The sequence below is a fragment of the Thamnophis elegans genome, chromosome 2, assembly GCF_009769535.1.
Source record: "Thamnophis elegans isolate rThaEle1 chromosome 2, rThaEle1.pri, whole genome shotgun sequence".
NCBI classification, from domain to species: Eukaryota; Metazoa; Chordata; class Lepidosauria; order Squamata; family Colubridae; genus Thamnophis; species Thamnophis elegans.
The window spans coordinates 49,738,057-49,752,461 of NC_045542.1; the positions used below are offsets into that span (position 1 = coordinate 49,738,057).

Genomic DNA, 14,405 nt, shown 5'->3' on the forward strand with positions numbered 1-14,405 from the left:
CGAAGTCTACAAGTCTTAAAGTTGCCAAGTTTGGAGACCTCTGCCCTAGTATAAATGGACTTATGCAAAGACCGCCTGTCGACGGGACGCCGTTTCCGGATTTCTTAGAGTTGGATAACTCTCAGACATTCTGCCTCTTCCTTCCCATTCAGTCAAAATTAGTCTCGGAAGTGTATGGCTGAGCACATCTCTTTACCCTCCCAAATGAATTTCTCTTGAGACGCCCTCTCACGTGACACCCATTTTTAGAGTCCCCCATTTTTTGGTTCCTCCCTCAAAAGATTCAAAGGGCTGTACCATTGCTTCTGAGGTTATGGGGGAGAGGGCAGAAAACAAATCTTTTTTTTTTACTGACAAGCGGATAACCGACGCCTCTTTCTTCTGAGGTTGCGAAAGCCCCCTCAGACCGCCCATTTTCGAGCCGGCCAACCGCCGCTCTTGAACGGCCCCCACCCTGCGGTTTTAACCGCCTCCGAACTCCCCCCCCCCCGCTTGCTTTCCTTCCGCATCACTTCCGCATCGCAGAGGAAGCCGCCGTTGCCGTCCTGCTAAGGGAAGGACGACCCAAAAACAAGCGGGGCAGCCAATGAGGGCGCGCCGTGGAGGGGGCCGCTCTGCGCAGGCGCGCAGCCCTGGTTTATGCTAATGTTGTTGATATTCTGGAGCTGCCGAGCAGACTGCTTTTTCTCTCGCTGCCCTGGTTCCCCCTGGCAGGAGTGGGACGGCTGAGCGGTCTCCTTCCTCCACCCTGGCCCTGCCCCTCGGGAAGGGGAGGGGGCTGAGCCGAGGGGGCGGGCGGGGGGTGGAGAGCGGGGACGGCCGGAGGAGGCATCCCCTGCCCATGAGGGCCTGATGGAAAACACAAAGGATCTGGTGAGTAGTCCGCTCCCCGCAAAGCCCCCGGCCGAGGCGGGCAGCGCGGCGGAGGAGGTCCGGCCGTTGGGAGGAGAGGGCGCCTCGAGCAATTACCCCGTCCCGGGCCCGGGACTGAGAGGGCAACAGCGGCTCTTTCCACCAAACGTCCCCACAACCCCCGGGACCCAAGAGCGGGGAAGGAACCCGGTCAACCCTCCCTACAGGCAGCTGGTGGGGGGCTCTTCCCTGCTCCCCCCAGCCTGTGCAAAGTCTTTTAAGCCCTGCTCAAGGGTTCCTTTCTTTCGTTTCCCTTCTCCCGGGCGGGTTTGGCTCCTATAAGCCTTGAGGCGGTGCAGCCTTTCCAAGCCTGGGTGTTCCGGGTTTGCACAATGTTGAACTGCCCGGAGAAGCAGCCTTGGGGGCGGGCAGGGGACCTATTCCTCTCCGAAGGCAGGGAAGGGAAAAAACAAACCCTAACCCTGTGGTTGAAGTTGTTTACGCCGTGCAAATGCCGCCAGGAGGTTGATCACTTGGAGGGTTTGGTTTTTTTTTTCCTCTTTCCCCTCTCGTGTGCTGAACGGAGCAGCAGTAGTTCCTTTCTTTTGGGGATGTAGCTACATAGGAGCAGCAACTTTAGGGTCAGAAAAAGTGGTTCCAGAGAGGAGGAAGTAAATAGCCTTTTGAGGGAAATGTACACAGTGCTAGACAAATAATAGCTGGTTGCAATTTTCCCTGTGCTTGGTTGGTGTTGTGTGTGGTATGGGAAAACCGAAAGTGATACCAAGAGAATACAAAATAATTTGCATGTCACAATTTGTGGATAGTAATACTCACCATAATATGGCTCTTAGGGAAAAGGAAAAACCTAATAATTTAGGTGGACGAATTCAGTTTTTTTAACTTTCAAACTAAGTGAATGAGGAAGGCCTAGGTTCATCTACAACTAGATTAAAATGACCCAAACTTTGATACGTTGCTTTTTAAATATAAATATGGGACATTAGAAGGAAATGGACAAATAAGCATAAGTTGTATGTTGGCCATATGCTACTTTTCATTGTGTCTTAAATTTGGAGCTTTTTGAGAGCAAAATGGGTTTTCCTGAATTTTATTTGCTAGTTTCAATTCAATGCTGAATTTAGTGTATGGCTGTATATAAAGTACTTTGACATATTCATCAGACAAGATATAATATATCAAAACAGATTTCTCTAAGATACGTAGAAAATTGTAGAAGCTACATAAAAGTATAATTTCTTTTACCTGGATCAAATGTAGCCTTGGTTTTGTTAACATTAAATTACATTTGTTTCTCGCTTTTTGTTCAGCTAGTTTGCTTTTTCACTAAGTCCTCACTATAAGCTTATTTACCACTTGAATGTGTAAACTGTACCTTTTCTTAATCAAAATGGTCTAAGAGTTTATAAGCTTATCTGTTTCTCTTTCAAAGATTCAACACAGATTATTAACATGGTCCCCTTCTGTGTTGTTGTCATAGTATTTCAAAATATTTCACAAAGAGGAATTTTGTCTTGGAAATTGTCTTCCTCAGTAAGAAATTAATGGGAAATTAACTTTTCTGAAAGACAATTTATCAACATTTTCCAATTATAAATACCCCCGAGGATACTTAACTGATTAATATAAATTGTTATGAACAAAATATACATTTACAGTAACTCCATAGATTTTTGCAATGGATTTAGATTTTTCAGAAGTTGTAAAAAAGTTTCATTGATTATAGGACATAGTAAAAGTCTTTGATAGTGGTTATCTAAATACCATGCTAACTCAATGTCTTTTAGGCATAGTTTGTTTATCAAGGTCATTTTAAGCCAAAACAAAGTATGTTTCTTATTTTAGAGGGTGAATTTAGTTAGAATGTGCTACATACCAATTAGGATGTGTCTTTATTCTGATCTAAAGCATAGCTTATATTTGATGAGAAAGTTGTAAGTCTGTAAAAGAGCATAGTTCAAACAATGTTACACTAATACCCCAGCATGCAAATGAAGACCAGTGAGAATTAAACTACTGCATTGGTTTTAATAAAGAGTTATGATAAAGGACAAACTATGATTATTTTTCTGTTTAAGAAATAGGCATTATGTGGTGAATGACGAATTCAATATTTTGGTAGGGACAGATCTTGCACCTGTAGGATGGAAATTCCTACTCACAGCTGTCTACTTAAAACTGCCCAAATCTAGACTCTTAGCCTAGGGTTGGTCCCGGAAAATTTCTTTATAACACCAAAGGGAAATTTAAAAACAAAGCACAAAAACTAGTCCTGCAAGATGAAATAAATTGTATCCCCCATCTTTTCATAATTGATAAGGCTATGAATGAAGCAGCAAATCTTTTATTTCATCTCCTTCCCCACAACTCAGTTTCAAATTCAAGTTTTAAGATTTTTCTACTTTATTTCTATGGAGAAAATACAATAATGTATATATGTTATTAAAAATATTTATTAAATTTTATTTTATTGAAATTAGTAAGAGGATAGTATTCTCTGTAAAGCTGATTTTTATCTTTTATTCAGAAAATTTATAAGAGACTATTCTGCAAATGTCTATCATAAAATAAAGTAATTCCAGGATTAGGATCTTTGAAATCAGTAGTAAACACATAATAGTTACTCTTCATAGTAACAGATTATTATATCAGTGTTCAAATAATGTCTTGTTGATGTTGTGATCAATTATTTAGTTCAAGACTAATTATTTAGTTCTTGTTTTAGGTCCCCCCCCAAATGCATTCCTTTTATGATTATTTAAAAATAGAACAATCTACCCAATTTTTTCATATTTATAAATGTTCAAGTGATTTGAAAGAGCGTTATTCAAGATAAGGCAAGAGGGAACATGAAATTGTATTATGTTTCCCATTAGCAATATTTTTTTCCAATTTTATTCAGTACAGTATCAAATGGTCACTTTCAAAAGGTATCACTGAATGACTGCAGGGGGAGCAGATGTATGGAATATTACAAGAACCTAGCATGTCCCAAAGCTGTTCAGTATTTATTTACATGTAACAAATGGAGTGATTATGTAGAATGTATTTTATAGTGTAATCAATATTTGGATGAAGGATTTCTATTGCAGCTATTCTATTTCTATTGCAGCTGTTTCAGGAGCAAAATGTAACTCATGAAATCTCGTATAATTTTGGGCTCCAGAAGGGTTAGTTTATTCAAATTGAATTTAGACAGAGGTGTGGAAAAGAAATTTTCTTAGTTTTGTGAAAAGCTGATCTTCCTGGTCCAGTTTTCCTATCTGTAAAACAATTTAATTCAGTGCTTCACTGGAATTTGCTAGCTATTATTTTCACTATGCCTCTGTTAATCTTTCAAAGTTCCCATCCAATTAGCTCAAATGTGAATATGATATAGAAAAGTACAAAAGCAATTTCATTTTATGTGTGGATACCATTCCTTCAGTGGTGGATAGTACTGGATGCAACTCTAAATGTCCTTTTATTTCTATACTTAAGATATCATTTTGCACTGCTTTGATATATGAAATATCTGGAATGAATTTTCCTAATAAAGGTCTTTCTGAATAATTCTAGTGATGCATAGAAGCCACATTCATGCAGGTTTTTAAGTTTTATGATACTTGCATGTTTCATTCTGTCAGTTGCCATGACGATGTTTCTATGGCAAATTGTCAACTTTATGAGAGTAGTTTAAACTCTCTGAAAGAGAAACATTTCAGAAGCTGGTCATTTCGTGATCAACAGAATAAGAACCGTAGAGATTGTGAAAAATATATCCCATAACTTTCTGGGAATTGGTTTTTCTCGATTTCTAGTGGCAATAGAGAATTTTGTTTTAAAAACCATCTGGAAAATGGTGGAAAAGAAGGCATTTTAGGCACATTTAGTGAGGTGGTAACTTGTGGAGTTTTGTCATATGATTTCAAGTGTGACTGATTTTCTGACCTGGAGGAAAGGAATTAATTGAAATCTTTTAAAGGAAGAGGCAGATGACTAGCAGAAGCAGCCCTCCTCCCTCAAGAAGCCTTTTCAGCTCCCTAAATATGTAACCAGGATCAGAAACTCTTGAATTGCATGGGGTTTTCTTGTATTGGGAGTTAAATGAAAGGGAATCCATGAATATCAGGAAAAAAATTTCAACGCTCTTCCAATTTTCATGAACTTATTTTCTCCCACAGCCACATTATAGAGTTTACCTAATTTGATTCATTAACCTCTCTATAATATTTTGTAGAAGAGATGACTAGAGAATATGGAACCAGGACCAGGGAAGTTGGCTTTCCATATAGTATATTAGATTGATGCAGTAGTTTATATACCTTTATTTATAACAAAGCCCTTTGTTACTTTCTTTTGAGATCTGCAGTAGAAGAAAGGATATCAATAATAAAATAGCAATTTTTCATGTTCAGAATAATTTCCTTGGGTTAAAGCCCATACACAAAATTTGTTTTAATCACATTGTGGATTCTTTTCCTCAATATAATTTTTGCAACATTTTAGTTGTTCTTCTAACTCTTGGTGAGGGGAATGTGTAGCTTTCTAGGATTGCTAAAATGTAATTCCTATTCCTAAACTAAATTCCAAATGCCAATAAGCCCAGGGATGAAGGATGGAAACTATAGCTGAACAACATTTGCAGTGTCACAAGTTTCTCCCATCCAAATAATGACTTGCTTCAATGATTGAGATTGTATATATATAGACAGTGCCGTTTAAAAGAGGAAGTTGCATAAGTGTTTAATATTAGCTTGCTAAATTGTTGCAATATTTTATCTGACATCTTTTTATTCAGATACCTCAATAGTTTCTGCTTTTTTTCATTTTAGACTGAACATCCTTCAAGGTCAGAAAGGAAGAGACGTGATTCATTCGGGATGTTCGATGGCTATGATAGCTGCAGTGAGGATACAAGTAGTAGCTCCAGTTCTGATGAAAGTGAAGAGGAGGTTCCTCCCTTACCTTCCAATCTCCCAATAATCAAGAACAATGGGCAGGTTTACACTTATCCAGATGGCAAATCTGGCATGGGTGAGTGCAAATACAATAGCTTTTTCAATGGAGGGTTCAGTCAAGCAGATTATTAACAGCACTGCCTTGAGGTTCATTCTTATTTTAATTAGAAACCAAAGATTGTGGGTTTTGTGTATGTCTTACACAAAAAGAATAATGCTAGAATATTCCTTGTTAGCATTAAATTACTATCAAAATATTTGTAATATTATACATATGCACTGCTAAATGTACACACATTTATTTTATACCACATTTAGGCTTTGTTTGTTATTAGAATAATTCTGATATATTATTGCTTTATCTGGACATGGGAAGATGGATTCAAGTTGAAAATCTTAACAGAAGCCATAGTAGTCCTTATGAAGAAATTCAGGACCATAAATGTTTTTATTTTATTTTTACCAAGCTCAGTCCAGATTTTATTTTCCTTTGTGAATGAATATATACAAATACACTAAGCCTGATGGGAAGATAGGCTGGCTTTGATCTATGTTTGGAAAAGAACGGAAAGACATTATTAAAACGTGGGATGAGGTGACCAACCTTTTATACAACAAGGCATAATTTCATGGCAGAGTAAACTGTTCTATTATTTTATATTCAACTGTCCTAACTAAATATTACTTCTGGCTTTATGAGGTAAAGTACTGTATAATGCCTTCCAAATTTAATTTTTAACATTATGGTTTACTTCCCATAGAAAGACTGTTTAAAAATTGTCTAATTTGCTGCTTTAGTAAGCAGGACATAAATACTATAAATGAGACAGTGACTGATAGATGTTCACGAAATGCACTGTGCATACTGTTACTTAGATGAGATGGACAGTCACACAAACTGAATAAATAGTACAGTAGTTGTTTAATCAGTGCCATATGTTGCTTCACTTCTTAAACTAGTTTTCACAGTAAATTCAGGAAAACGCCATAACAATACTGTAAGCACGACAGGCAAATTACAAAACTGCTTACATTGCAAGAAATAACAACTGAAAAGTTCAAAAATATCTGAATGTTTGAAAATGTTTGTTTGCAAATAATTTTCTAATCTCAAGCGGAAATATAACTCTGAGTCTAAAGTCTACAAGGAAAGTAGTAAAAGTCAGGAAAGTGATAACAAATACACAAATTAATGCTTAATACAATTCTTGAAGGAAAGAGTATGTTTATGTGCATGATATAGTACTACCATCTATGTGATCTGCAGAGTAAACCTACGTTTAACACACTATCATTTTTTCTCATTAGCTACCTGTGAAATGTGTGGGATGGTTGGTGTCAGAGATGCCTTTTATTCCAAGACCAAGCGTTTCTGCAGTGTTTCCTGCTCAAGAAGCTACTCATCGAACTCTAAGAAGGCCAGCATTCTGGCCAGACTTCAGGTAACGGTACAGTCACAAATTTTATTACCTTTACTATATGAAGTGTTATAAGATATATTATGGTTCAGATTAATATATAACAACAGTGGATTTTAATTGTAATAGAAATCTTTTGGCCATCACTGCATCCTGTCAAAAACATACCATAACATAAAGGCTAGTTGTTTGTTTCTTTATATAAAGTTTACATAACTCTCAGTGGAGTTTATAATAGAACATGTAAAAAAACATTAACAAGGAATTTAAATATATATATATATAATAGCGAGATCCATTACCCATAGCAAAAGCATGGTTTTAATTGCCTTTTGAAAGGCAAAAAAGTTCCTTTCCTTGTACTTGATGAAACAAGTTATTTCATAGTAAAGAGGGCTGCCCTGGAGAAGTGGGCCTTCTGGTCACTGTTTCTTTTGTCTCGTGGAAAGGGGGAGGGCCCTCAGCATCTCAGCTCAGGGTGAATACCTAGAACACGATTTGTAAGTACCTGTAAGCGTTATAGTAATTCATGTATTTATTATTAGATTTCTATGCCACCCATCTCACTGATCAGCAATTCTTAATAGTGCTCTGACATCACAATAGCTTTTCCTCTTCATTATTATATGAACGTTTCATCGTCCAATAATTTTATATCAACATTTTTCTTTTTAAACCTCTTATGTGATTTATAATAATTATATACCTTTTGATTACTCTGGGGAGTTCACAAGTAAAAAACAAACGAAACCAAGAACAAAAGATGGCAAGGATGACAAAAAACATGCAGGAATGAAAAAGAAATCGGCCCATTCAATCCAAAAAAGACTTCAATCGCTCTTGCTAATGGCCTGAATATAGAGCCAGATCTTCAAGGCCTTTCAAAACAACAGGATGAAACTCATCCATGGAGGACCCTCATTCTAGAGGACAGCTTTTGTTTCTAGGGTCACAATATACAGCAGGGCTATCAAACTCACAGCCCATGGGCTGGATGTGTCACACACTGGCCTTGCCCCTGCCTGGTTTAGTAAAGGGGGGGAAAGTCCCAATACGTCACATGATGCTTCCATGATGATGCGAGTTTGACACCCCTGATATACAGCATTGTTTAATCAAAGGAACTAATGTAGTGTGCAAACCCTACTACATTAAATTGGCTGAGCAGATACTATGGGAGACAGCCAGTCTCTTAAGTAACCAGGCCTGGGCTAATTAGGGTTTTATAGGTAATGGCCAGCACCTTGAGCTGGTGCCTGGAAGCAAACTAGTAACTAGCATAGCTTGCAAAGCAAAGGTGTTACCTGGGCTTTCAGAGGCATGCCCATCACTGCCCCATGCCATTGCATTCAGGACTAATTGAAGCTTCCAGAGGATCTTTAATAGGAGCCTCATATAATGGGATCAGGGTATAAGTGATCTCCTCCCTATTTAGGAATCTGATATCTTTTTTACAGAATTTGTAGCTCCATGGGCAATGTTCCACTACATAAATGTGCAACCACTCTCTATACCTACACTACATAACTACATAACATCACTACGCTACTGATTTAAAAAAAAATACTTCAGGTTTTCAGTCTGTTTTCTAAAAATGTTACCAGTGGAATTATTTATTTTTCAGTATTGACATATTTAAAAGTGATTTTCTCTAAGCTCCCAAACTCTGGTTTAGATTAAAGAATGTCTCTGCATTTTTTAGCCTCCTTGCATGTAATACCTAACTGAACATTTCCTGAATTCCAAAGTCAGCATTTGCCATGACAAGATTTAGGTTTATGTAATCTTGCTGAACTGGAAGAAGGATATGCACATAGAAGTTATTTCTGATCCTCCAAAGCATTGTGTTAAAATAAAACTCTTAGTATTTTAATTTAGTTACTCACCTTCAAAATATCTCCTGAAAAAATGTAGCAAGTTTGTATCTAACTTCCTCATTTATCCAATGCTATACTGGAATTTATTTAGCTCATTGTGGCAGAATTTCAATGTTGCATCCAAATGTATGTCATGGTTTTGCATAAACAATGAATCTAAACATAGAGAACATATATGGTATAGTTATACCAAAGAGAGCAAATATGTTCTGTTTGCCTATCTGCATGCTTATACAAATAAGTCCCAATAAATTCAATTAGACTTACTCCTAAATAGGTGGGCATAATATTTTACAATTTAGCAGCAAACTAGTGTGCTTAATTTCTGCAAGTTTTCTTACATATCCCCTTCTGACAAATACTGTGTTTGTATAAATGTGATATGCATATCAGTGTGTTCATTCAATGTATGGGTGATTCATCTTGGAAGATTCTAATTGCTAGTTCAATGTCTGATCTTTGGCAGAGTGAATGAGAAAATTGCTTTACTGTTCAGTTATCCAAATATCTTTTATGGATTTCAATAAAAAGTAATGAGAATGTCTATGTTGAGATTATCTCTAAACTGTACAACTAATTTTAACAGCATGTTTAGTATAGTACTCTTAAGAAGAAGAATGTAAAAGATTTTGACTGTCATAGGCTTATTGCACTTGCTGGATTAAATATTCTAGTACAGATAATTCCAGTGTATTTTCAACTATAATTGTTAGATGTGAAACATCAGGAAAGTTCATTTTTGTTCTCATCTGAATCTTTATTCTGGATGGAACTGATACTAATTAATCATGCAGCTAGATCAGAAGGGAAATCAACATTACAATTGAAGACTTTTTAATGTGGGAAAAGAATATCAGCCAACCATCTCACAGCTCTACACTAATGACCTGATCCCTTTCCATTCCATAAATTTGTTGATAGCATCTTTTGATTCTCTCCCTTCTCTCTGGGTTGTTGCACCCAGGACAAGACAAGTGGTCTAGGAAAATAGCACCATTGATTGCAATTGTAGGAATAATTAGTACATTCTCTTCAAGAAGCAAAGTGGCATTTATTTACCCAATTCTTAAACAACATTGCATTTATCAGTCTTGTAGCATGTGAAAATTCCCGGCATTTTCTTCAAATGATATTCCCAATTTGGCATGGCAAAACTGTTATTTGTTACATTTTTTAAAAAAGTCTAAATTAATATCAAAATAGTTGCTAAATTCTTTTGCAGATGGTTTGGAAACGCAAATTGATTCATCCTGAAAATATGGGATACTGTTTAAGTAATTTATCTCTGAATGTAAATATTTTTCTCTCATTTTTTTGTCATAAATTTTCATTGCTATAAATTGATAACAATTCAAAAGTGTTCGCTTTAATATGTAGAATCACTGCTTCAAAAGTTTGTGTTGCGTTTTTGAAAAGAACCTTATTTAGCTCTTGTTGTTTCAGGGAAAACCTCCAACTAAGAAGGCTAAAGTGTTACAAAAACAACCTTTAGTTGCTAAATTAGCTGCATATGCTCAATACCAAGCAACGGTACAGAACCAGTCAAAGACTAAAACAGGTAAAATTGTTATTAACCATCATCAAGTAACAATTATGGGTAAAATTTTCCAATTTTGTAATGGAGGGAAAGCTTTCTAAAGATTGATTAGATTAAAAATATACAGTATATTCCAGGAAATTGAAGGAAGCGTGCTAAAATTCCTTATCTGAGCCTTTGCTAAAATATCCAGCAGAAAATAACCTTGGTAATTGGCTTTATTATTGGCCTTTTAGCTACATTGAGGGTTCTCCCAAATAGATTGGGAAAAGAACTTACATAAGTGTATCTGTCCTGATCTAATATCTATCCTATACATCTTGGCAATATGCCTGCATTTGTGTTGGTCACTGTTGTGCATCTGGTCTATATCAGATGACTATATTTCTTTGATCAGATAAGTTACTTTGATCGAGAATCTCTTATGTAACCCACCATATTACTCAGCACACCATGACTTTTCAGACAAATTTTGAAGAATTACCCCTAATGCTGCCATTCTGTAATTTTTCTACCAGATTGAAAATAAATATATATTACTTAAATATAGGAAAAACAATAAAGACCAATGCTTTTGTGCTCCTTTCATGTAATACATTTTGTACCTTGCTTATTATTGTTGCTAAATGCCGTAATTCTTATTTTAGCATCTGTTCCAGTGGAAGGTTTCAATTGGGGCAACTATATCAATAGCAATAGCTTCACAGCAGCTCCTGTGAATTGTTTTAAACATGTAAGTATATTGTTTTTAATTTACCATTATTTTATTAAGGAATAATAAAAAGATAACAACCCACTGTTCAAGTGTTCTTTTTAACTTATGTCTTAGATATGTACAGAATTAAAGTTCATAATATTAAATATACAGGAAATGTGGACTTTCCCCTAACTGAAGTTGATAGTCTAAATTAAATTGCCGTCTAAACTTCCTTAATCTAAATTACAATCTTCAAATATAATAAATGCTCTGCTGTTCAATTTATGTAGTAGCTATCATAATTTTAGTGACAATTTTTGAAGACGTTTAGCGACGATGCTTAAAATCCTGTATACTTGATCCTAGTAGCTTTAATGCCGGGTTTCCTTCGGTAAATTTTTGTAGTCCCCTTGTGTACAACACAGAGCTTTACATTTTTCCTCAGAAGGAGGTGGAGTTTAGAACAAGCAAGTTTTTCAGGTTGATTTTACAAGAAGGAACAAGTTACAGTAAGTTACTCTCTCATTAGTAAGGCGTGTTTATATAATAGACTGCATAATTTTAAAGTAGTTATTTTCCATTAATGGGGATTAAGAATAAACTTGTTTTTAGTAGATACTTGGCTGATCCATCCAGTAAAGTTGCTTTTGTAGTTAACATAAGTGGTCCCTTTAAAAATGTAATGGTTGGATTTAGAGTGTCTCCTGTCAGCAGTAGAGAAATTATTGGTTTTGGAAATATCCTATGAAGTGTCTTTGAAGGATTGGACATATGGCTAGAACAGTAGGGAAGGAGGGAATTAAAGATAGTTGCCTCTGCTGAATCAAAATGAGTTTTCTATTAATGAGAAGCTTATTCAGCATTGGTGTTCCTTCAGCTTACAGATATAAGACTTCAATGTTTCCTTTGCACAGCATACAGGGCTAGATTGACCAGAAACAAACCTTGCAGGCAGTTTTAAGGTATGGAATGGCACCTGAAAACACACACGCACACACATTTGTGTGTGATTTTTACCTCCCAACAGCTCATCACCTCATTCTTGTAGTACATTGTGGCTGCTAGGTGAGAAGTTGTTAACAGGTAAACAATAAGTGAAAGTAGATGAAACCGCTGGGCGAGATCATTCGGAGGCACGGGATTAAGTACCACCAATATGCGGACGATACACAGTTGTATCTGTCCGCCCCGTGCCAACTCAATGAAGCGGTGGACGTGATGAACCGGGGCCTTGAGGCCGTTAAAGACTGGATGAGAGCTAACAAACTGGTGCTCAACCCGGAAAAGACCGAGTGGCTGTTGTGTTTTCCTCCCAAAAATTCGGCTAACGTTCCATCAATCAGGCTGGGGGGGCAAAATTTATACCCCTCAGACAGGGTCCGCAACTTGGGAGTCCTCCTGGATCCACAGCTGAGTTTTGACCACCATTTGTCGGCTGTGACCAGGGGGGCATTTACCCAGGTTCGCCTGGTGCGCCAGTTGCGGCCCTACCTGAACCGGGAGGCTCTCACAACAGTCACTCGAGCCCTTGTGATCTCTAGGCTGGAATACTGCAATGTGCTCTACATGGGGCTGCCCTTGAAGAGCATCCGGCGACTTCAGCTAGTCCAGAACGCGGCCGCGCGAGTGATCATGGGCGCACCACGGTTCGCCCATATAACACCGATCCTCCGTGAGCTGTGCTGGCTACCTGTTGATCGTCGGGTGCACTTCAAGGTCCTACTTACCACCTATAAAGCGCTCCATGGTAGTGGATCTGGCTATCTGAGAGACCGCCTCCTGCCAATTACCTCCCTGCGTCCCATCAGATCGCACAGGGTAGGCCTCCTCCGAATTCCATCCGCCAGTCAGTGCCGACTGGCGACTACGCGGAGGAGAGCCTTCTCAGTTGCAGCTCCGACGCTATGGAACAACCTCCCCGTGGAGATCCGCACCCTCACCACAGTCCAGGCCTTCCGCACAGCCCTCAAGATCTGGCTATCCCGTCAGGCCTGGGGATAGGATTTACTCTCACCCCGCCCGAATGTTGAGTGAATGTTGTGTTTTTATGGTTAATTTATTTTACTCACGTTTTTTTTTCTTTTTTCTTTCTTTTAAGTCTTGTTTTGCACTCCCTTCCCCCATTGTTGTAAGCCGCCCTGAGTCCCCTCAGGGAAAAGGGCGGCATATAAATGTTCAATAAAATCCTAAATCCTAGATAAAATAACAGTACTTGCGATTTAACACAGTCTCACTCTTTATTAAGGAAGCCTGATCAGAACATGGCAATTAAGACCGTTTTGCCTTTGCATTAGTTTGTTGATGTTACCTGTTACCATATTCTGTCTCCTTGTGTCAGTTTGCTTTGTCATGCATGTGTCATGAAAATTTCATGCAACCAAAATAACCAGTGTGGCCTCTGCAACAGACAGAATGACTGTCTTTCTGACTAGTTAGTTTTGATTTTCAGCTATAATTCAAATATTTTAAAATTGAAATGTAATTATCCTATGGAATTTCTTTAGTAATAATGTCCGTTAAAGAGGGTGGGATGTAGAATAAAGATGTATATGGTCTGTGTATAGACCTACTATCAGCTATATTTTTCTGTATTCTCTTCTGTAACATACCATATAGAAGGATCTTGAAAAAGAGTTTTCAGAAACAAAAGTATATCCAAGCTGCATTCCAAGGATCAGAGCCATTAGAACATAGAATCATAGGACTGAAAGGGACCTCAGAGATCTTTTAGTCCAGGAGTGTCAAACTGGCGGTCTGCGGGCCAGATGCATCACGTGCAGGCCACGCCAGCTCCGCAAAGACGAAAAACTGTCGTGATACATCACGATACATCATGTGATGCGATTGAGTTTGACACCCGTGTTCTAGTCCAATCTCCTGTTCATAGCAGGAGCTTTGTACCATCCCAGTCAAATGGTTGTCCAGTCTAGTTTTAGATCTCCACAGATATTCCAGTTGTACTTTGGGTACAGGATATGTTTCAACAATAGTTCCATGTTTTTGTATGTTTCATTCATACGTGCAACATAACCAACAGGTACTATACATTGCCATTGTGTAAAA

The 14,405-nt window shown here is 37.8% G+C and overlaps 1 protein-coding gene across 7 annotated transcripts in view; it reads left to right on the top strand.

The window, feature by feature from the left end:
* The first annotated feature begins 39 nt into the window (after positions 1 to 39).
* MBTD1 (mbt domain containing 1) overlaps positions 40 to 14,405 on the top strand; it is a 55,481-nt gene continuing 41,115 nt past the window's right edge. For 2 of the 7 annotated variants that reach the window (XM_032211464.1, XM_032211468.1), the window contains exons 1-5: positions 3,340 to 4,043; positions 5,688 to 5,889; positions 7,122 to 7,261; positions 10,552 to 10,666; positions 11,293 to 11,378. In XM_032211464.1, the coding sequence (XP_032067355.1) occupies positions 4,011 to 4,043; positions 5,688 to 5,889; positions 7,122 to 7,261; positions 10,552 to 10,666; positions 11,293 to 11,378 (576 nt within the window). In that variant the 5' untranslated portion in view covers positions 3,340 to 4,010. The other 5 variants (XM_032211465.1, XM_032211470.1, XM_032211466.1 and 2 more) reach the window with 4 other exon arrangements.